The 21,594-nt window shown below is 49.6% G+C and overlaps 1 protein-coding gene across 1 annotated transcript; it reads left to right on the plus strand.

Annotated features, from left to right (window-relative positions):
* The first annotated feature begins 213 nt into the window (after positions 1-213).
* On the plus strand, positions 214-19,798 carry si:ch73-60h1.1 (calcium/calmodulin-dependent protein kinase type IV). Its single transcript, XM_056414575.1, has 12 exons — positions 214-1,677; positions 3,375-3,397; positions 4,355-4,419; positions 4,711-4,773; positions 5,040-5,122; positions 5,226-5,298; positions 5,736-5,826; positions 12,039-12,113; positions 13,705-13,780; positions 13,877-14,003; positions 17,743-17,895; positions 17,985-19,798. The coding sequence occupies exons 1-12, from the start codon at positions 1,571-1,573 to the stop codon at positions 18,480-18,482; spliced, it is 1,434 nt and encodes a 477-aa protein (XP_056270550.1). The 5' UTR covers positions 214-1,570; the 3' UTR covers positions 18,483-19,798.
* The last annotated feature ends 1,796 nt before the right edge of the window (positions 19,799-21,594 follow it).

Here is a 21,594-nt window from a genome sequence, read left to right on the forward strand (position 1 = left end):
TGTGTTCTTGGCTGGCCACACAATTAAGAATTCAACCAGCCAAGAACACAGAGAGGTCAAACAGTTCAGGTCACTTCTTGAGTTTACTTTAAATATGACAGATGGTAAACAATCACATATGTGTGTAATGTTTGGATATATTCATACATGTATGACCATTTCTGGCCTTATTGTCCAGATTGTGTATGTTTCATGACAACAACACAAACATTTTCCTCATTAATGTGCAGCCCTTTAAAGACGTTTTGAATTGAAACAGCTGACTATTAGTTTGAGAAGCATCACTATTGTCGAGAGCTCCTTCGTTCACGTCAACATGCTCCATGGTGGTCGGCAGTGTGTTGGTCACAAGTTGATCTGGTGGTTCTCTGCCTTTCGTGGTGACCAGTGACCGCAGTGCAGGTTATTTAATTGTGCGAACAGAGTATAAATCGTGTCGCTTTTGGCCTAGTGGTAAGATCCCCGTCAGTTAAACTTTTTTCCTCCCAAAGACATGAGTTCGAATCCCGTAACATCATTATATATATTTTTTGTTGTGGTTTTTGTACTACAGAGTTATGCTACGTGATACATGTTTGCACAAAACAGACTCCCAATTGTATGTTGATTAAGTGTTTATTTATTTGACCAAATGTATTTCAAAGGAAGGGCAGTTTGCTAACTTCCTGTTTCAACCATAAACAACACGCGACGCTTCAAGTCGCTGGACGCTTTCTCTTCTCCATCGTCTCCTCCGGTTCAGACACGAGAAGGTTTCTCATTGAATTGTAGAACTAAACAATGCGGCATTCGCGAGGACAGCTGCGTGTTCTCCTGCTATTATCAACATCTGCCGTAACTACGACAACAACAGACGCATTGGACCGAAGGTCGCCAGTTAACAGGGACTCAGGTTGAACCGGAACACCGGCATGGCGACACAAGGGGCGGGGCTGTGAGATTACAGCATCTCTCTGCGGAGCCAGCGGACATCTGGAGCTGCACGGGAACCAGACCTCCGAGCAGCAGCGCCCGACGCCCCGCACCGAGCCGGCCCGGGTCCCAGCGTCTGTCTCCGGGCTGCGGTGTGGTCGTTGCCCGGTGTCCCGGTGTCTCTGCACCGGCAGCTGCCGCTCTCCGGAGGGACGCGCCTGCCGGTAGGAACACGGAAATAGGACCGAGTCCCGAGGGAGGAGGAGGAGGAGGAGGAGGAGGAGGGGGGGTCGAGAGACTGAAGTGATCCGACATCTGAGGGCTGCGGCCCCGCTGGGAGCTGCAACACTGGACCTGGTCTGCCTGCGTCCTGGTTCTGGACTGAAGGGCCTGGCTGGCCCTTGAGGGGTTCTGGTTCAGAGTCTCTGGTCTTTCCGGTCTCTGGTGCTGAGGGATCCTCCTGCTGCTGGTCTGGATTAACACCCATCAGGGTCATGGACCCCACGCCGCTCCTCTAATCTGGGTTTTACGGGGCTAGATTTAAATCTGAGGTCTGAGCTGGTTCACTCAGATCGGGTCCCACCTGACCCGGTCTGAACCGGACCCCCCCGGTCGCGGTAGTGACCTCGGTCCCGGTCCTCTCGGTCCTGCTGTTGCCATGCCGACGTCCCGGCCCGGTTCGGCGCCGGTGGAGTTCTGGGTGGACGGGTCGAGACGGGACGGGGCGGTGGAGGAGTTCTACACCCTGAGCTCCGAGCTGGGCAGGTCTGGACCACATCGGTTCTTTGGGAGGACGCGGACTCACATGGACCCCTCATTGGACCACCTGGAGGGGCCCATGGGGGCCGCCTCGGGCCGAGTGGTCTGGGATGAACAGAACATGAGCAGCTGAAGAAGGAGTCCTGTAGAGTCCCTGTAGTGGACTGACCACCAGGGGGCGACTCCTCTGGTTGTATAGAAGTCTATGCTTCATGTGTTAGAGCTGCATTCTCTCTCCTGACCACCAGGGGACTCCTCTGGTTGTATAGAAGTCTATGCTTCATGTGTTAGAGCTGCATTCTCTCTCCTGACCACCAGGGGACTCCTCTGGTTGTATAGAAGTCTATGATTCATGTGTTGAAGCTGCATTCTCTCCTGACCACCAGGGGACTCCTCTGGTTGTATAGAAGTCTATGCTTCATGTGTTGAAGCTGCATTCTCTCTCCTGACCACCAGGGGACTCCTCTGGTTGTATAGAAGTCTATGCTTCATGTGTTGAAGCTGCATTCTCTCTCCTGACCACCAGGGGGCGACTCCTCTGGTTGTATAGAAGTCTCTATAAAAGACATATACAGCATGATGTCATCATTTAGTACATTATGCTCGTTTAGAGGGAAACAGACCTTAAAGCAGGGGATGCTTTATGGCCGGGGCTACAAGGTGATTGACAGTGCTTTAGGGGCGGGGCTACAAGGTGATTGACAGTGCTTTAGGGGCGGGGCTACAAGGCGATTGACAGTGCTTTAGGGGCGGGGCTACAAGGTGATTGACAGTGCATTAGGGGCGGGGCTACAAGGTGATTGACAGTGCTTTAGGGGTGGGGCTACAATTTGATTGACAGTGCTTTAGGGGCGGGGCTACAAGGTGATTGACAGTGCTTTAGGGGCGGGGCTACAAGGTGATTGACAGTGCTTTAGGGGCGGGGCTACAAGGTGATTGACAGTGCTTTAGGGGCGGCGTTACAAGGTGATTGACAGTGCTTTAGGGGTGGGGCTACAAGGTGATTGACAGTGCTTTAGGGGCGGGGCTACAAGGTGATTGACAGTGCTTTAGGGGCGGGGCTACAAGGTGATTGACAGTGCTTTAGGGGTGGGGCTACAAGGTGATTGACAGTGCTTTAGGGGCGGGGCTACAAGGTGATTGACAGTGCTTTAGGGGCGGGGCTACACGGTGATTGACAGTGCTTTAGGGGCGGGGCTACACAGTGATTGACAGTGCTTTAGGGGCGGGGCTACAAGGTGATTGACAGTGCTTTAGGGGCGGGGCTACACAGTGACTGACAGTGCTTTAGGGGCGGGGCTACAAGGTGATTGATAGTGCTTTAGGGGCGGGGCTACAAGGTGACTTGTAGCTCTTATTACTTCATATAAGTATCAATGAGCCGTTGTGATCACAGGAGCAGCATGATGACGTGACGATGATGATGACGTGACGATGATGATGATGATGATGATGTGACGGACGGGCAGAGCTGGATTTAACTAGTTAATGATGAAACGTTGAGCTTCAAGTGATTCTGTCACAAACATAATCACTCAAAGTTCACAGCTGTGACGTCATCATCATCATCTGTGGAAGTGACAACTGTAGGTGTTGTTGTTGTTGTCTCAGTAAACAACACCTACATTTCCATGGAAATGATGTCAGCAGTGATTTGAGAAGCAGATAAGAGCTCTGTTACCAGGTGTCTTGTTGCCATGGAGACCGGCCAGGAATGTGTGTGTGTGTGTACACACACACACACACACATACATTCATATTCCAAAGAATAAGAAAGTGTTGTGTTGACGTCGGGGCGTTCACGTTCAACACCGTAGCGTAGGACGGCGGGGCGTTCAGGCTCATCGGCGTAGCATAGGACGGCGGGGCGTTCAGGCTCATCGGCTTAGCGTAGGACGGCGGGGCGTTCAGGCTCATCGGCGTAGCGTAGGACGGCGGGGCGTTCAGGCTCATCGGCGTAGCGTAGGACGGCGGGGCATTCAGGCTCATCGGCGTCGCGTAGGACGGCGGGGCGTTCAGGCTCATCGGCGTCGCGTAGGACGGCGGGGCGTTCAGGCTCATCGGCGTAGCGTAGGACGGCGGGGCGTTCAGGCTCATCGGCGTCGCGTAGGACGGCGGGGCGTTCAGGCTCATCGGCGTAGCGTAGGACGGCGGGGCGTTCAGGCTCATCGGCGTAGCGTAGGACGGCGGGGCGTTCAGGCTCATCGGCGTAGCGTAGGACGGCGGGGCGTTCAGGCTCATCGGCGTAGCGCAGGACGGCGGGGGCTTGAGGCTCATCGGCGTAGCGTAGGGCGGCGGGCGTTCAGGCTCATCGGGCGTCGCGAGGACGGCGGGGCGTTCAGGCTCATCGGCGTGGAGGACGGCGGGCGTTCAGGCTCATCGGCGAGCGAGACGGCGGGCGTTCAGGCTCATCGGCGTCGCGTAGGACGGCGGGGCGTTTCAGGCTCATCGGCGAGCGAGGACGGCGGGCGTTCAGGCTCATCGGCGTAGCGAGGACGGCGGGCGTTCAGGCTCATCGGCGTAGCGAGGACGGCGGGCGTTCAGGCTCATCGGCGTAGCGTAGGACGGCGGGGCGTTCAGGCTCATCGGCGTAGCGTAGGACGGCGGGGCGTTCAGGCTCATCGGCGTAGCGTAGGACGGCGGGGCGTTCAGGCTCATCGGCGAGCTGACGGCGGGCGTTCAGGCTCATCGCGGCGTAGGACGAAGCGGGCGTTCAGGCTCATCGCCCTCAAAGTCCTCAAGAAAACGGTCAGTGATGCAGAGGTCAGAGGTCAGGGGTCAAGGTTCCCTCCAGTCAACATCAAAGGCCTGAGGCTAACTCTAAGATAATCTAGAAGCTAATGCTAAACTACGTTTAATTGGTTAGCACTAGCATGTGAAGCTACATGCTCATAATAGATCCATGTTTGTCATTTTGATGGCTAGCAGTTTCCCTTCACCTCCAGTCTTTGTGCTAAGCTAGGCTAACTGTGCTCTGGAGCTACATGCTACGCAGCCGTTGGCGCTCACTTCCTGTTTACGTTGTTTCTTCTGTCGCAGATTGACAAGAAAATAGTTCGCACAGAAATCGGAGTCCTGCTGCGTCTGTCCCACCCGAACATCGTGAGTACGGTTCTACATCTCAGACACGTGGTTCTCACGAGACCAGGTTCTCACGAGACCAGGTTCTCACGAGACCAGGTTCTCACTAGACCAGGTTCTCACGAGACCAGGTTCTCACGAGACCAGGTTCTCACTAGACCAGGTTCTCACAAGACCAGGTTCTCACGAGACCAGGTTCTCACGAGACCAGGTTCTCACTAGACCAGGTTCTCACGAGACCAGGTTCTCCAGCAGGAGGGTTCCTGAGAGCTGTTCTTGTTCCTCAGATCCAGCTGAAGGAGATCTTTGAGAGCGACAGCGACATCGCGCTGGTGCTGGAGCTGGTGACGGGAGGAGAGCTGTTCGACCGGTGCCGGCCTCTTGAGTTCTACGTAGAACCGGTTCTGAGCCGTGTTGGACCCCTGAGCGTGACTAACCAGGCGGGTGTTGTGTGCCCTGCTGTGCATCTGCAGGATCGTGGAGCGAGGCTACTACAGCGAGAGAGACGCCGCCCACGTCATCAAGCAGATCCTGGAGGCGGTGGCGGTAGGACTGCTGCATTCAGGCCCCTCAGTAAAATACAGTACTGTCTGGTCGTATATATAAACACGCACACATAAACTTAATCTGACCGCAGCTGACCTACATCTACCACGCAGAGAACCATACGCCTGTGTGTGTGTGTGTGTGTAAGTGTGTGTGTGTATAAGGATTACAGTACAGTTGTATTTGCTGTATCACATGTGTGTGTGTGTGGCGTTAATCCGCAGCGCAGAAACATCCTACAGCCTCTGAACACACCACCATCTTTTCTCCGCTCGTTTCCAAAGCTGAGGGTCGTGACCCCACGAGTGACCGCGTGAGGCGGTCCCACCGCTCCTCAGAATTCAGACCTTCGTTCTGTTGACGCGGCAGCAAGGCATGCTGGGAGCTTGAGGAGGCCTTCAGGCTCTTCCTCTCTCAACGGTCTCTGTGTGTTTCAGTATCTCCATGACAACGGAGTCGTGCATCGAGACCTCAAACCAGAGAACCTGCTGTACGCCGACATGGCGCTGGACGCGCCGCTGAAGATCGGTGAGGACGCCGCTGAGGAGGAAGGACAGTACTCGAGTACATGCGGCTTGAGTACATGTACTCGAGTACATGCGGCTTGAGTACATGTACTCGAGTACATGCGGCTTGAGTACATGTACTCGAGTACATGTGGCTTGAGTACATGAGGCTTGAGTACATGAGGCTTGAGTACATGTACTCGAGTACATGTGGCTTGAGTACATGTGGCTTGAGTACATGAGGCTTGAGTACATGTACTCGAGTTCATGAGGCTTGAGTACATGTGGCTTGAGTACATGTGGCTTGAGTACATGTACTCGAGTACATGTACTCGAGTTCATGTGGCTTGAGTACATGTACTCGAGTTCATGTGGCTTGAGTACATGTGGCTTGAGTACATGTGGCTTGAGTACATGAGGCTTGAGTACATGTACTCGAGTACATGAGGCTTGAGTACATGAGGCTTGAGTACATGTACTCGAGTACATGAGGCTTGAGTACATGAGGCTTGAGTACATGTACTCGAGTACATGAGGCTTGAGTACATGCGGCTTGAGTACATGCGGCTTGAGTACATGAGGCTTGAGTACATGTGGCTTGAGTACATGTACTCGAGTACATGATGCTTGAGTACATGAGGCTTGAGTACATGTGGCTTGAGTACATGTGGCTTGAGTACATGTACTCGAGTACATGAGGCTTGAGTACATGTGGCTTGAGTACATGTGGCTTGAGTACATGTGGCTTGAGTACATGTGGCTTGAGTACATGTGGCTTGAGTACATGTACTCGAGTACATGAGGCTTGAGTACATGTGGCTTGAGTACATGTGGCTTGAGTACATGTACTCGAGTTCATGTGGCTTGAGTACATGTGGCTTGAGTACATGTGGCTTGAGTACATGAGGCTTGAGTACATGTGGCTTGAGTACATGTACTCGAGTACATGTGAGCTTGAGTACATGTGGCTTGAGTACATGTGGCTTGAGTACATGTACTCGAGTACATGTGGCTTGAGTACATGAGGCTTGAGTACATGTGGCTTGAGTACATGTGGCTTGAGTACATGTACTCGAGTACATGTGGCTTGAGTACATGTGGCTTGAGTACATGTGGCTTGAGTACATGAGGCTTGAGTACATGTGGCTTGAGTACATGTACTCGAGTACATGTACTCGAGTACATGTGGCTTGAGTACATGTACTCGAGTTCATGAGGCTTGAGTACATGTGGCTTGAGTACATGTGGCTTGAGTACATGTACTCGAGTACATGAGGCTTGAGTACATGAGGCTTGAGTACATGTACTCGAGTACATGAGGCTTGAGTACATGTGGCTTGAGTACATGTGGCTTGAGTACATGAGGCTTGAGTACATGAGGCTTGAGTACATGTGGCTTGAGTACATGTGGCTTGAGTACATGAGGCTTGAGTACATGAGTACATGAGGCTTGAGTACATGTGGCTTGAGTACATGTGGCTTGAGTACATGTACTCGAGTACATGAGGCTTGAGTACATGAGGCTTGAGTACATGTACTCGAGTACATGAGGCTTGAGTACATGTACTCGAGTACATGAGGCTTGAGTACATGCGGCTTGAGTACATGAGGCTTGAGTACATGAGGCTTGAGTACATGTGGCTTGAGTACATGAGGCTTGAGTACATGAGGCTTGAGTACATGTGGCTTGAGTACATGTACTCGAGTACATGAGGCTTGAGTACATGAGGCTTGAGTACATGTGGCTTGAGTACATGTGGCTTGAGTACATGTACTCGAGTACATGAGGCTTGAGTACATGTGGCTTGAGTACATGTGGCTTGAGTACATGTGGCTTGAGTACATGTGGCTTGAGTACATGTGGCTTGAGTACATGTGGCTTGAGTACATGTGGCTTGAGTACATGTGGCTTGAGTACATGTGGCTTGAGTACATGTGGCTTGAGTACATGTGGCTTGAGTACATGTGGCTTGAGTACATGTACTCGAGTACATGAGGCTTGAGTACATGTGGCTTGAGTACATGTGGCTTGAGTACATGTGGCCGAGTACATGAGGCTTGAGTACATGTGGCTTGAGTACATGTGGCTTGAGTACATGTGGCTTGAGTACATGTGGCTTGAGTACATGTGGCTTGAGTACATGTACTCGAGTACATGTGGCTTGAGTACATGTGGCTTGAGTACATGGCTTGAGTACATGTACTCGAGTACATGTGGCTTGAGTACATGTGGCTTGAGTACATGTGGCTTGAGTACATGTGGCTTGAGTACATGTACTCGAGTACATGTGGCTTGAGTACATGTGGCTTGAGTACATGAGGCTTGAGTACATGTGGCTTGAGTACATGTACTCGAGTTCATGTGGCTTGAGTACATGTGGCTTGAGTACATGTGGCTTGAGTACATGTGGCTTGAGTACATGAGGCTTGAGTACATGTACTCGAGTACATGAGGCTTGAGTACATGAGGCTTGAGTACATGTACTCGAGTACATGTGGCTTGAGTACATGAGGCTTGAGTACATGTGGCTTGAGTACATGTGGCTTGAGTACATGTGGCTTGAGTACATGTGGCTTGAGTACATGTGGCTTGAGTACATGTACTCGAGTACATGTGGCTTGAGTACATGTGGCTTGAGTACATGTACTCGAGTACATGTGGCTTGAGTACATGTCGAGTACATGTGAGCTGAGTTCATGTGGCTTGAGTACATGTGGCTTGAGTACATGTGGCTTGAGTACATGAGGCTTGAGTACATGTACTCGAGTACATGAGGCTTGAGTACATGAGGCTTGAGTACATGTACTCGAGTACATGAGGCTTGAGTACATGTGGCTTGAGTACATGTGGCTTGAGTACATGTACTCGAGTACATGAGGCTTGAGTACATGTGGCTTGAGTACATGTACTTGAGTACATGTGGCTTGAGTACATGTACTCGAGTACATGAGGCTTGAGTACATGTGGCTTGAGTACATGTGGCTTGAGTACATGAGGCTTGAGTACATGTGGCTTGAGTACATGAGGCTTGAGTACATGTGGCTTGAGTACATGTGGCTTGAGTACATGAGGCTTGAGTACATGTATGAGGCTTGAGTACATGTGGCTTGAGTACATGAGGCTTGAGTACATGTGGCTTGAGTACATGTGGCTTGAGTACATGTACATGTGGCTTGAGTACATGTGGCTTGAGTACATGTACTCGAGTACATGTGGCTTGAGTACATGTGGCTTGAGTACATGTGGCTTGAGTACATGTGGCTTGAGTACATGTGGCTTGAGTACATGTGGCTTGAGTACATGTGGCTTGAGTACATGAGGCTTGAGTACATGAGGCTTGAGTACATGAGGCTTGAGTACATGTACTTGAGTACATGAGGCTTGAGTACATGAGGCTTGAGTACATGTGGCTTGAGTACATGTGGCTTGAGTACATGAGGCTTGAGTACATGAGGCTTGAGTACATGTGGCTTGAGTACATGAGGCTTGAGTACATGTGGCTTGAGTACATGTGGAGGCTTGAGGCTTGAGTACATGTGGCTTGAGTACATGTGGCTTGAGTACATGTGGCCGAGTACATGAGGCTTGAGTACATGTGGCTTGAGTACATGTGGCTTGAGTACATGAGGCTTGAGTACATGTGGCTTGAGTACATGTGGCTTGAGTACATGTACTCGAGTACATGTGGCTTGAGTACATGTGGCTTGAGTACATGAGGCTTGAGTACATGTGGCTTGAGTACATGTGGCTTGAGTACATGAGGCTTGAGTACATGTGGCTTGAGTACATGAGGCTTGAGTACATGAGGCTTGAGTACATGTGGCTTGAGTACATGTGGCTTGAGTACATGCGGCTTGAGTACATGCGGCTTGAGTACATGTGGCTTGAGTACATGTGGCTTGAGTACATGAGGCTTGAGTACATGTACTCGAGTTCATGTGGCTTGAGTACATGAGGCTTGAGTACATGTGGCTTGAGTACATGTGGCTTGAGTACATGAGGCTTGAGTACATGTGGCTTGAGTACATGTACTCGAGTACATGTACTCGAGTACATGTGGCTTGAGTACATGTGGCTTGAGTACATGTACTCGAGTACATGTGGCTTGAGTACATGTACTCGAGTACATGTGGCTTGAGTACATGTACTCGAGTTCATGTGGCTTGAGTACATGTGGCTTGAGTACATGTGGCTTGAGTACATGTACTCGAGTACATGAGGCTTGAGTACATGAGGCTTGAGTACATGTACTCGAGTACATGAGGCTTGAGTACATGTGGCTTGAGTACATGTGGCTTGAGTACATGTGGCTCGAGTACATGAGGCTCGAGTACATGAGGCTTGAGTACATGTGGCTTGAGTACATGTACTCGAGTACATGTGGCTTGAGTACATGTACTCGAGTTCATGTGGCTTGAGTACATGTGGCTTGAGTACATGAGGCTTGAGTACATGTACTCGAGTACATGAGGCTTGAGTACATGAGGCTTGAGTACATGTACTCGAGTACATGAGGCTTGAGTACATGTGGCTTGAGTACATGTGGCTTGAGTACATGTACTCGAGTACATGAGGCTTGAGTACATGTGGCTTGAGTACATGTGGCTTGAGTACATGCGGCTTGAGTACATGTGGCTTGAGTACATGTACTCGAGTACATGTGGCTTGAGTACATGTGGCTTGAGTACATGTGGCTTGAGTACATGAGGCTTGAGTACATGAGGCTTGAGTACATGTACTCGAGTTCATGTGGCTTGAGTACATGTGGCTTGAGTACATGAGGCTTGAGTACATGAGGCTTGAGTACATGTGGCTTGAGTACATGTACTCGAGTACATGTGGCTTGAGTACATGTGGCTTGAGTACATGTGGCTTGAGTACATGTGGCTTGAGTACATGAGGCTTGAGTACATGAGGCTTGAGTACATGTACTCGAGTACATGTGGCTTGAGTACATGTACTCGAGTACATGTGGCTTGAGTACATGTGGCTTGAGTACATGTACTCGAGTACATGTACTCGAGTACATGTGGCTTGAGTACATGAGGCTTGAGTACATGTACTCGAGTACATGTGGCTTGAGTACATGTACTCGAGTACATGTGGCTTGAGTACATGTGGCTTGAGTACATGTACTCGAGTACATGTGGCTTGAGTACATGTGGCTTGAGTACATGTGGCTTGAGTACATGTGGCTTGAGTACATGAGGCTTGAGTACATGTACTCGAGTACATGTACTCGAGTACATGTACTCGAGTACATGTGGCTTGAGTACATGAGGCTTGAGTACATGAGGCTTGAGTACATGAGGCTTGAGTACATGTACTCGAGTACATGAGGCTTGAGTAAATGTACTCGAGTACATGAGGCTTGAGTACATGCGGCTTGAGTACATGAGGCTTGAGTACATGTGGTTTGAGTACATGAGGCTTGAGTACATGTGGCTTGAGTACATGTACTCGAGTTCATGTGGCTTGAGTACATGTACTCGAGTACATGTGGCTTGAGTACATGTGGCTTGAGTACATGTGGCTTGAGTACATGTACTCGAGTACATGTGGCTTGAGTACATGTGGCTTGAGTACATGTACTCGAGTACATGAGGCTTGAGTACATGTACTCGAGTACATGAGGCTTGAGTATATGAGGCTTGAGTACATGTGGCTTGAGTACATGTACTCGAGTACATGAGGCTTGAGTACATGTACTCGAGTACATGAGGCTTGAGTACATGTACTCGAGTACATGTGGCTTGAGTACATGTGGCTTGAGTACATGAGGCTTGAGTACATGTGGCTTGAGTACATGTACTCGAGTACATGTACTCGAGTACATGTACTCGAGTACATGTACTCGAGTACATGAGGCTTGAGTACATGAGGCTTGAGTACATGTACTCGAGTACATGTGGCTTGAGTACATGCGGCTTGAGTACATGTACTCGAGTACATGTGGCTTGAGTACATGTACTCGAGTACATGAGGCTTGAGTACATGTACTCGAGTAAATTTCACCATTGCACATTTGAAGGCCCTTTGATGTTGTCCATGCGAGCTGACCTGGTGGAGCTGATCATTCTGACAGCCCCTGAAGGCAGCATCATGACAGCTCATGGGGCCTCCAGATGGCCACCAGCACAGATGGAAGGAGCTCCCCACACCTCCCTGAGTTCAGGGGAGCTGGCCCTTTAAGTAGAAACAGGTCCCACAAAGACTCTTCTCCTCTCTTGCAGCCGACTTCGGCCTCTCCAAGATCATCGACGACCAGGTGACCATGAAGACCGTCTGCGGCACGCCGGGCTACTGTGGTGAGTTCAAGGCCTGTAGGAGCTGTCAGAGTCCTGCTTCATGGTGTAGTAGATGTGTACTAGATGTAGTAGGTGTGTACTAGATGTAGTAGGTGTGTACTAGATGTAGTAGATGTGTACTAGATGTAGGAGTAGGTGTGTACTAGCTGTAGGAGTAGGTGTGTACTAGCTGTAGTATGTGTGTACTAGATGTAGGAGTAGGTGTGTACTAGCTGTAGTAGATGTGTACTAGATGTAGTAGTAGGTGTGTACTAGCTGTAGTAGGTGTGTACTAGATGTAGTAGGTGTGTACTAGCTGTAGTAGGTGTGTACTAGCTGTAGTAGATGTGTACTAGATGTAGGAGTAGGTGTGTACTAGCTGTAGTAGGTGTGTACTAGCTGTAGTAGATGTGTACTAGATGTAGTAGTAGGTGTGTACTAGCTGTAGTAGGTGTGTACTAGCTGTAGTAGATGTGTACTAGATGTAGTAGTAGGTGTGTACTAGATGTAGTAGATGTGTACTAGATGTAGTAGATGTGTACTAGATGTAGTAGTAGGTGTGTACTAGCTGTAGTAGGTGTGTACTAGCTGTAGTAGATGTGTACTAGATGTAGTAGGTGTCTACTAGATGTAGTAGTAGGTGTGTACTAGATGTAGCAGTAGGTGTGTACTAGCTGTAGTATGTGTGTACTAGATGTAGGAGTAGGTGTGTACTAGATGTAGTAGGTGTGTACTAGATGTAGTAGTAGGTGTGTACTAGATGTACTAGATGTAGTAGTAGGTGTGTACTAGCTGTAGTAGGTGTGTACTAGATGTAGTAGTAGATGTGTACTAGCTGTAGTATGTGTGTACTAGATGTAGGAGTAGGTGTGTACTAGCTGTAGTAGTAGGTGTGTACTAGCTGTAGTAGGTGTGTACTAGATGTAGTAGTAGATGTGTACTAGCTGTAGTAGGTGTGTACTAACAGTAGTAGATGTGTACTAGATGTAGTAGGTGTGTACTAGCTGTAGTAGGTGTGTACTAGCTGTAGTAGGTGTGTACTAGATGTAGTAGGTGTGTACTAGCTGTAGTAGGTGTGTACTAGATGTAGGAGTAGGTGTGTACTAGATGTAGTAGGTGTGTACTAGCTGTAGTAGGTGTGTACTAGCTGTAGTAGGTGTGTACTAGCTGTAGTAGATGTGTACTAGATGTAGTAGGTGTGTACTAGATGTAGTAGGTGTGTACTAGCTGTAGTAGGTGTGTACTAGCTGTAGTAGTAGGTGTGTACTAGCTGTAGTAGGTGTGTACTAGATGTAGTAGATGTGTACTAGATGTAGGAGTAGGTGTGTACTAGATGTAGTAGTAGGTGTGTACTAGCTGTAGTAGATGTGTACTAGATGTAGGAGTAGGTGTGTACTAGCTGTAGTAGATGTGTACTAGATGTAGGAGTAGGTGTGTACTAGATGTAGTAGTAGGTGTGTACTAGCTGTAGTAGATGTGTACTAGGTGTAGGAGTAGGTGTGTACTAGATGTAGTAGAGCTACTGTGATGTCCATCAGTGGGCCGTGGTGCGTTCAAAGCACCCTCTGCTCAGTGGGACATGATATGAAGTATTCTGGCTCCTCTGCTGCAGCTCCAGAGATCTTGAGGGGGAACGCGTACGGCCCTGAAGTGGACATGTGGTCTGTGGGCGTGATCCTCTACATCCTGTGAGTCCACTACACCACCACCACCACCACACCACCACCACCACCACCACTACACCACCACCACCACCCTGTCCCATAGCCTCCTCCTGTCCCCAGGCTCTGTGGCTTCGAGCCCTTCTTCGACCCGCGGGGCGACCAGTTCATGTACGGTCGAATCCTCAACTGCGACTACGAGTTTGTGTCTCCGTGGTGGGACGACGTGTCGCTCAACGCCAAGGACCTGGTGAGTCCCTCAGAGCTCCTGGACAACCACAAACTCCGTTTGGACCTGCGTCTGACGGCTGGACTTTAGTTTGGTCTCTATTTGAAGGACTTGGGTCAGATGACATCAGAGCTGACGAAGACCTGTTCAGACTTAACAGCTTGAAGACTGATGAGTGTCGGTCTCACATGACTTCAACCAGCCCAGGACTTGAGACTCACGTGGACCTGCCTTAAGGACTTGAGACTAACGAGGACCTGCCTTAAGGACTTGAGACTAATGTGGACCTGCCTTAAGGACTTGAGACTAACGTGGACCTGCCTTAAGGACTTGAGACTAACGAGGACCTGCCGTAAGGACTTGAGACTAACGTGGACCTGCCTTAAGGACTTGAGACTAACGTGGACCTGCCTTAAGGACTTGAGACTAACGAGGACCTGCCTTGAGGACTTGAGACTAACGAGGACCTGCCTTAAGGACTTGAGACTAACGTGGACCTGCCTTAAGGACTTGAGACTAACGTGGACCTGCCTTAAGGACTTGAGACTAACGTGGACCTGCCTTAAGGACTTGAGACTAACGAGGACCTGCCTTAAGGACTTGAGACTAACGAGGACCTGCCTTAAGGACTTGAGACTAACGTGGACCTGCCTTAAGGACTTGAGACTAACGAGGACCTGCCTTAAGGACTTGAGACTAACGAGGACCTGCCTTAAGGACTTGAGACTAACGAGGACCTGCCTTGAGGACTTGAGACTAACGAGGACCTGCCTTAAGGACTTGAGACTAACGAGGACCTGCCTTAAGGACTTGAGACTAACGAGGACCTGCCTTGAGGACTTGAGACTAACGAGGACCTGCCTTAAGGACTTGAGACTAACGTGGACCTGCCTTAAGGACTTGAGACTAACGTGGACCTGCCTTAAGGACTTGAGACTAACGTGGACCTGCCTTAAGGACTTGAGACTAACGAGGACCTGCCTTAAGGACTTGAGACTAACGAGGACCTGCCTTAAGGACTTGAGACTAACGAGGACCTGCCTTAAGGACTTGAGACTAACGAGGACCTGCCTTAAGGACTTGAGACTAACGAGGACCTGCCTTGAGGACTTGAGACTAACGAGGACCTGCCTTAAGGACTTGAGACTAACGAGGACCTGCCTTGAGGACTTGAGACTAACGAGGACCTGCCTTGAGGACTTGAGACTAACGTGGACCTGCCTTAAGGACATGAGACTAACGAGGACCTGCCTTGAGGACTTGAGACTAACGAGGACCTGCCTTAAGGACTTGAGACTAACGTGGACCTGCCTTAAGGACTTGAGACTAACGTGGACCTGCCTTGAGGACTTGAGACTAACGTGGACCTGCCTTGAGGACTTGAGACTAACGAGGACCTGCCTTAAGGACTTGAGACTAACGAGGACCTGCCTTAAGGACTTGAGACTAACGTGGACCTGCCTTAAGGACTTGAGACTAACGTGGACCTGCCTTGAGGACTTGAGACTAACGAGGACCTGCCTTAAGGACTTGAGACTAACGTGGACCTGCCTTGAGGACTTGAGACTAACGAGGACCTGCCTTGAGGACTTGAGACTAACGAGGACCTGCCTTGAGGACTTGAGACTAACGAGGACCTGCCTTGAGGACTTGAGACTAACGAGGACCTGCCTTGAGGACTTGAGACTAACGTGGACCTGCCTTAAGGACTTGAGACTAACGAGGACCTGCCTTGAGGACTTGAGACTAACGAGGACCTGCCTTGAGGACTTGAGACTAACGAGGACCTGCCTTGAGGACTTGAGACTAACGAGGACCTGCCTTAAGGACTTGAGACTAACGTGGACCTGCCTTAAGGACTTGAGACTAACGTGGACCTGCCTTGAGGACTTGAGACTAACGAGGACCTGCCTTGAGGACTTGAGACTAACGAGGACCTGCCTTGAGGACTTGAGACTAACGAGGACCTGCCTTGAGGACTTGAGACTAACGTGGACCTGCCTTAAGGACTTGAGACTAACGAGGACCTGCCTTGAGGACTTGAGACTAACGAGGACCTGCCTTGAGGACTTGAGACTAACGTGGACCTGCCTTAAGGACTTGAGACTAACGAGAACCTGCCTTGAGGACTTGAGACTAACGAGGACCTGCCTTAAGGACTTGAGACTAATGAGGACCTGCCTTGAGGACTTGAGACTAATGTGGACCTGCCTTGAGGACTTGAGACTAACGTGGACCTGCCTTAAGGACTTGAGACTAATGTGGACCTGCCTTAAGGACTTGAGACTAACGAGGACCTGCCTTGAGGACTTGAGACTAACGAGGACCTGCCTTAAGGACTTGAGACTAACGAGGACCTGCCTTAAGGACTTGAGACTAACGTGGACCTGCCTTGAGGACTTGAGACTAACGAGGACCTGCCTTAAGGACTTGAGACTAACGAGGACCTGCCTTAAGGACTTGAGACTAACGAGGACCTGCCTTAAGGACTTGAGACTAATGTGGACCTGCCTTAAGGACTTGAGACTAACGTGGACCTGCCTTAAGGACTTGAGACTAACGAGGACCTGCCTTGAGGACTTCAGACTAACGAGGACCTGCCTTGAGGACTTGAGACTAACGAGGACCTGCCTTAAGGACTTGAGACTAACGAGGACCTGCCTTAAGGACTTGAGACTAACGAGGACCTGCCTTAAGGACTTGAGACTAACGTGGACCTGCCTTAAGGACTTGAGACTAACGAGGACCTGCCTTGAGGACTTGAGACTAACGAGGACCTGCCTTGAGGACTTGAGACTAACGTGGACCTGCCTTAAGGACTTGAGACTAACGAGGACCTGCCTTGAGGACTTGAGACTAACGAGGACCTGCCTTGAGGACTTGAGACTAACGTGGACCTGCCTTAAGGACTTGAGACTAACGTGGATGTGCCTTAAGGACTTGAGACTAACGTGGACCTGCCTTAAGGACTTGAGACTAATGTGGACCTGCCTTAAGGACTTGAGACTAACGAGGACCTGCCTTAAGGACTTGAGACTAACGTGGACCTGCCTTAAGGACTTGAGACTAACGAGGACCTGCCTTAAGGACTTGAGACTAACGAGGACCTGCCTTGAGGACTTGAGACTAACGAGGACCTGCCTTAAGGACTTGAGACTAACGAGGACCTGCCTTGAGGACTTGAGACTAACGAGGACCTGCCTTAAGGACTTGAGACTAACGAGGACCTGCCTTAAGGACTTGAGACTAACGAGGACCTGCCTTGAGGACTTGAGACTAACGAGGACCTGCCTTGAGGACTTGAGACTAACGAGGACCTGCCTTAAGGACTTGAGACTAACGAGGACCTGCCTTAAGGACTTGAGACTAACGTGGACCTGCCTTAAGGACTTGAGACTAAGGAGGACCTGCCTTGAGGACTTGAGACTAACGAGGACCTGCCTTGAGGACTTGAGACTAACGAGGACCTGCCTTAAGGACTTGAGACTAAGGAGGACCTGCCTTGAGGACTTGAGACTAACGAGGACCTGCCTTAAGGACTTGAGACTAACGAGGACCTGCCTTAAGGACTTGAGACTAACGAGGACCTGCCTTGAGGACTTGAGACTAACGAGGACCTGCCTTGAGGACTTGAGACTAACGAGGACCTGCCTTAAGGACTTGAGACTAAGGAGGACCTGCCTTGAGCTCTGCGTAGTCCCTGAAGAGGACTCCCTCCTGAAGGCGGTCTGCGGTCCTAAACCCTGTTCCCTGTCTGCAGGTCAGCAAGCTGATCGTCCTGGACCCCCACCAGCGCCTCAGTGTCCGGGAGGCCTTGCAGCACCCCTGGGTGCTGGGCAAAGCCGCCCGCTTCTCCCACATGGACACGGCCCAGAGGAAGCTGCAGGAGTTCAACGCTCGCCGTAAACTGAAGGTGAGGCCGGCGTCCCGGGGGCCGGCTCCGGGTCCCGGGGGCCGGCTCCGGGTCCCGGCCGAGCCTCTAACCTGTGAATGTGTCGACAGGCCGCCATGAAGGCCGTCGTGGCCACCGGCCGGATGCACGAGGGTTCACGGCGTCGCGCCGACAGCTGTGACATTCCAGGCTCGGGGCCTTCGAGGCAGAGCAGCGTGCAGCAGGACCCTCCTCCCGAGTCAACAAGCCCCGCCCCCACAGAAAAAGAAGCCCGACCCCCGGATCAACAGTCACCTCACGAGGACGAATCAAAGCCCGCCGACCGAAGTTCCCTCGGCCCCTCCCCTCGTCACAGCCTCAAACCACCCAGCTTTGATGTCACGCCAACAGGCTCCGCCCCCACTAGACCGCCGCTGCGTGCCGACGGGCTCCGACAGGCGTCCGTCGGCCCCAAAACCACGCCGGTAAAGAAGAGCTGCTCCGTGGTAGAGCCCGCCTCTAGGGTCGAGGCCCCGCCCACACTGGCGACACTTCCGAGTCCCAGCGGACTCAGCAACGGTCTCACGCCGGCGGCGGCGCCCGCCAGTGAGACCGCCCCCTGCCAGTGATCATCTGACAGTGAAGGCGTCCATCTTTAATCATTTAATGGGACCTCGTAACTTAACATTTAACTTCCATTGATGTAGCTCTGCTGCTACGCTAACATGCTAACAGTTACGTTTCTGTTGTTGCTGGTTACTGGTTGCTAGTTGCTAGTTACTGGTTGTTAGTTGCTAGTTCTGGTTACTGGTTGCTAGTTACTGGTTGTTAGTTGCTAGTTCTGGTTACTGGTTGCTAGTTACTGGTTGTTAGTTGCTAGTTCTGGTTACTGGTTGCTGGTTGCTAGTTACTGGTTGCTAGTTCTGGTTACTGGTTGTTAGTTGCTAGTTCTGGTTACTGGTTGCTAGTTACTGGTTGTTAGTTGCTAGTTCTGGTTACTGGTTGTTAGTTGCTGGTTGCTAGTTACTGGTTGCTAGTTCTGGTTACTGGTTGTTAGTTGCTAGTTCTGGTTACTGGTTACTAGTTCTGGTTACTGGTTGCTAGTTACTGGTTGTTAGTTGCTAGTTCTGGTTACTGGTTGCTAGTTACTGGTTGTTAGTTGCTAGTTCTGGTTACTGGTTGTTAGTTACTGGTTGCTAGTTACTGGTTGCTAGTTTTGGTTGCTAGTTACTGGTTGCTAGTTACTGGTTGCTGGTTGCTAGTTCTGGTTACTGGTTGTTAGTTGCTAGTTCTGGTTACTGGTTGCTAGTTACTGGTTGCTAGTTCTGGTTGCTAGTTGCTAGTTCTGGTTACTGGTTGCTAGTTACTGGTTGTTAGTTGCTAGTTCTGGTTACTGGTTGTTAGTTACTGGTTGCTAGTTACTGGTTGCTAGTTGCTAGTTCTGGTTACTGGTTGTTAGTTGCTGGTTGCTAGTTACTGGTTGCTAGTTCTGGTTGCTAGTTACTGGTTGTTAGTTGCTAGTTCTGGTTACTGGTTGTTAGTTGCTGGTTGCTAGTTACTGGTTGCTAGTTCTGGTTACTGGTTGTTAGTTGCTAGTTCTGGTTGCTAGTTACTGGTTGCTAGTTCTGGTTACTGGTTGCTAGTTACTGGTTGTTAGTTGCTAGTTCTGGTTACTGGTTGCTAGTTACTGGTTGCTAGTTACTGGTTGTTAGTTGCTAGTTCTGGTTACTGGTTGCTAGTTACTGGTTGTTAGTTGCTAGTTCTGGTTACTGGTTGCTAGTTACTAGTTGTTAGTTGCTAGTTCTGGTTACTAGTTACTGGATGCTAGATGCTAGTTACTGGTTGCTAGTTGCTGGTTACTGGTTGTTGGTTGCTAGTTGCTGGTTACTAGTTGCTGGTTGTTAGTTGCTAGTTCTGGTTACTGGTTGCTAGTTACTGGTTGCTAGTTGCTGGTTGCTAGTTACTGGTTGCCGTTGCCAGTTGCTGGTTACTGGTTGCTGGTTACTAGTTGCTGGTTACTAGTTGCTGGTTACTAGTTGCTGTTTACTGGTTGCTGGTTACTAGTTGCTGGTTACTGGTTGCTGGTTACTAGTTGCTGGTTACTAGTTGCTGGTTACTAGTTGCTGTTTACTGGTTACTAGTTACTGGTTACTAGTTCTGGTTACTAGTTCTGGTTACTGGTTACTAGTTACTGGCTAGTTCTGGTTACTGGTTGCTAGTTACTGGTTGTTAGTTGCTAGTTCTGGTTACTAGTTGTTAGTTGCTAGTTCTGGTTACTGGTTGCTAGTTACTGATTGCTAGATGCTAGTTACTGGTTGCTAGTTGCTGATTGCTAGATGCTAGTTACTGGTTGCTAGTTGCTGGTTGCTAGTTGCTAGTTCTGGTTGCTAGTTACTGGTTGTTAGTTGCTAGTTCTGGTTACTAGTTGTTAGTTACTAGTTCTGGTTACTGGTTACTAGTTACTGGTTGCTAGTTGCTGATTGCTAGATGCTAGTTACTGGTTGCTAGTTGCTGGTTGCTAGATGCTAGTTGTTGGTTGCTAGTTGCTGTGGTAAGAACGGCCTTCTCCGGACAGAAGTGACCATCATTGTAACAACAATCCAAAACAATTATTTATTTATTTTCCATATTTTACAAATATCTTAATCTTCCTAAAAGGCAGAAGCTCTTTGTCACTGAAGTTCACCCAGTGGTTCTCTAACTGTGGGCCGACCAGGAGGTCTGGACCTCAGACCAGGAGGTCTGGACCTCAGACCAGGAGGTCTGGACCGGATCCATCTGCACTCTGGTTATAAAGTAGGTGGATGGATACACGGCGTTCTGGTTTGGAACTGAGACTCCAATTTCTTCTTCTTCTTCTTCTTCTTGTTTACTTCCTGTTTCAGTTTGAAGAGGCGTGTCTTTCTTCTGGCTCCTGTAGAGTAGATCTGGTGTGTAGTTCAGTGACATTTCGTGTTTGTGAGCTTCTAGTGAAACAGTGTTTACACTCTATCCATCTCCTGTCTGCTCTGTACATATTTTGGTCAAGTTGCTTCTTCACCTCAGAGACAGTCGGTGTTCAGAGCCCACAAAGTCCTGTGAGCTGACCTGAGACCACGTTCTACCTCTTTGTACGACGGAGAACCAAACAAGAAAACCCTCCAGAGGAGTTCAGAGGGGTTAGCCCCTAGGAGTTAGCCCAGGGGTGGGCAAACTTTTTGACCTGCGGGCCACATTCGGTTCTAAAATGTGACAGAGGGGCCGGCCAGGAGCATTTGGACATGCAATGTAATTTATTAAACCTGGAGATTGCGTCTGTTTTTTATACATTTCAATTTAAGGTGCAAAGTTAAAGTAATCAACATTTACTGGAAAGAGATCAATGGAATCACTTTCAACATTCAAAACAAATTATTACCCAACGAAATACTCAAGCTCAATAATTTCTAATTGTTTTAAACCCCGCAAAATAATGGACGGATTGTCCTGAGAGATAGACTGTCTTAAATATCCTGCCTGCAGCAGAAACTAGAAAGGGGTCTTTAAAGTCAGGGCGATGTGCGGCGTCATCTGGTCAGCATGTGTATGAACCCGTCACAAACAGACTGACAGCGCTTTACTCGAGAAAATATGACCCTAAAGCTGACAATTGAACGATTTTTACAAATTATTCATATCTCTTCTGAAAACACATTTACTCATGTGGACCAACTGTTTTGGTGTTTGAAATTAGTTTACCAAAGGTCATAGGTTCACAAAAGC

The sequence above is a fragment of the Pseudoliparis swirei genome, chromosome 5 (genome assembly GCF_029220125.1).
Source record: "Pseudoliparis swirei isolate HS2019 ecotype Mariana Trench chromosome 5, NWPU_hadal_v1, whole genome shotgun sequence".
NCBI classification, from domain to species: domain Eukaryota; kingdom Metazoa; phylum Chordata; class Actinopteri; order Perciformes; family Liparidae; genus Pseudoliparis; species Pseudoliparis swirei.

Coding starts and splice junctions, on each gene's coding strand:
- si:ch73-60h1.1 (XM_056414575.1), top strand. CDS start 1,571: ATGCCGACGTCCCGGCCCGGTTCGGCGCCGGTGGAGTTCTGGGTGGAC. Junction 1,678..3,374: donor CTGAGCTCCGAGCTGGGCAG/GTCTGGACCACA, acceptor GTTGCCATGGAG/ACCGGCCAGGAATGTGTGTG. Junction 4,420..4,710: donor TCAAAGTCCTCAAGAAAACG/GTCAGTGATGCA, acceptor CTTCTGTCGCAG/ATTGACAAGAAAATAGTTCG.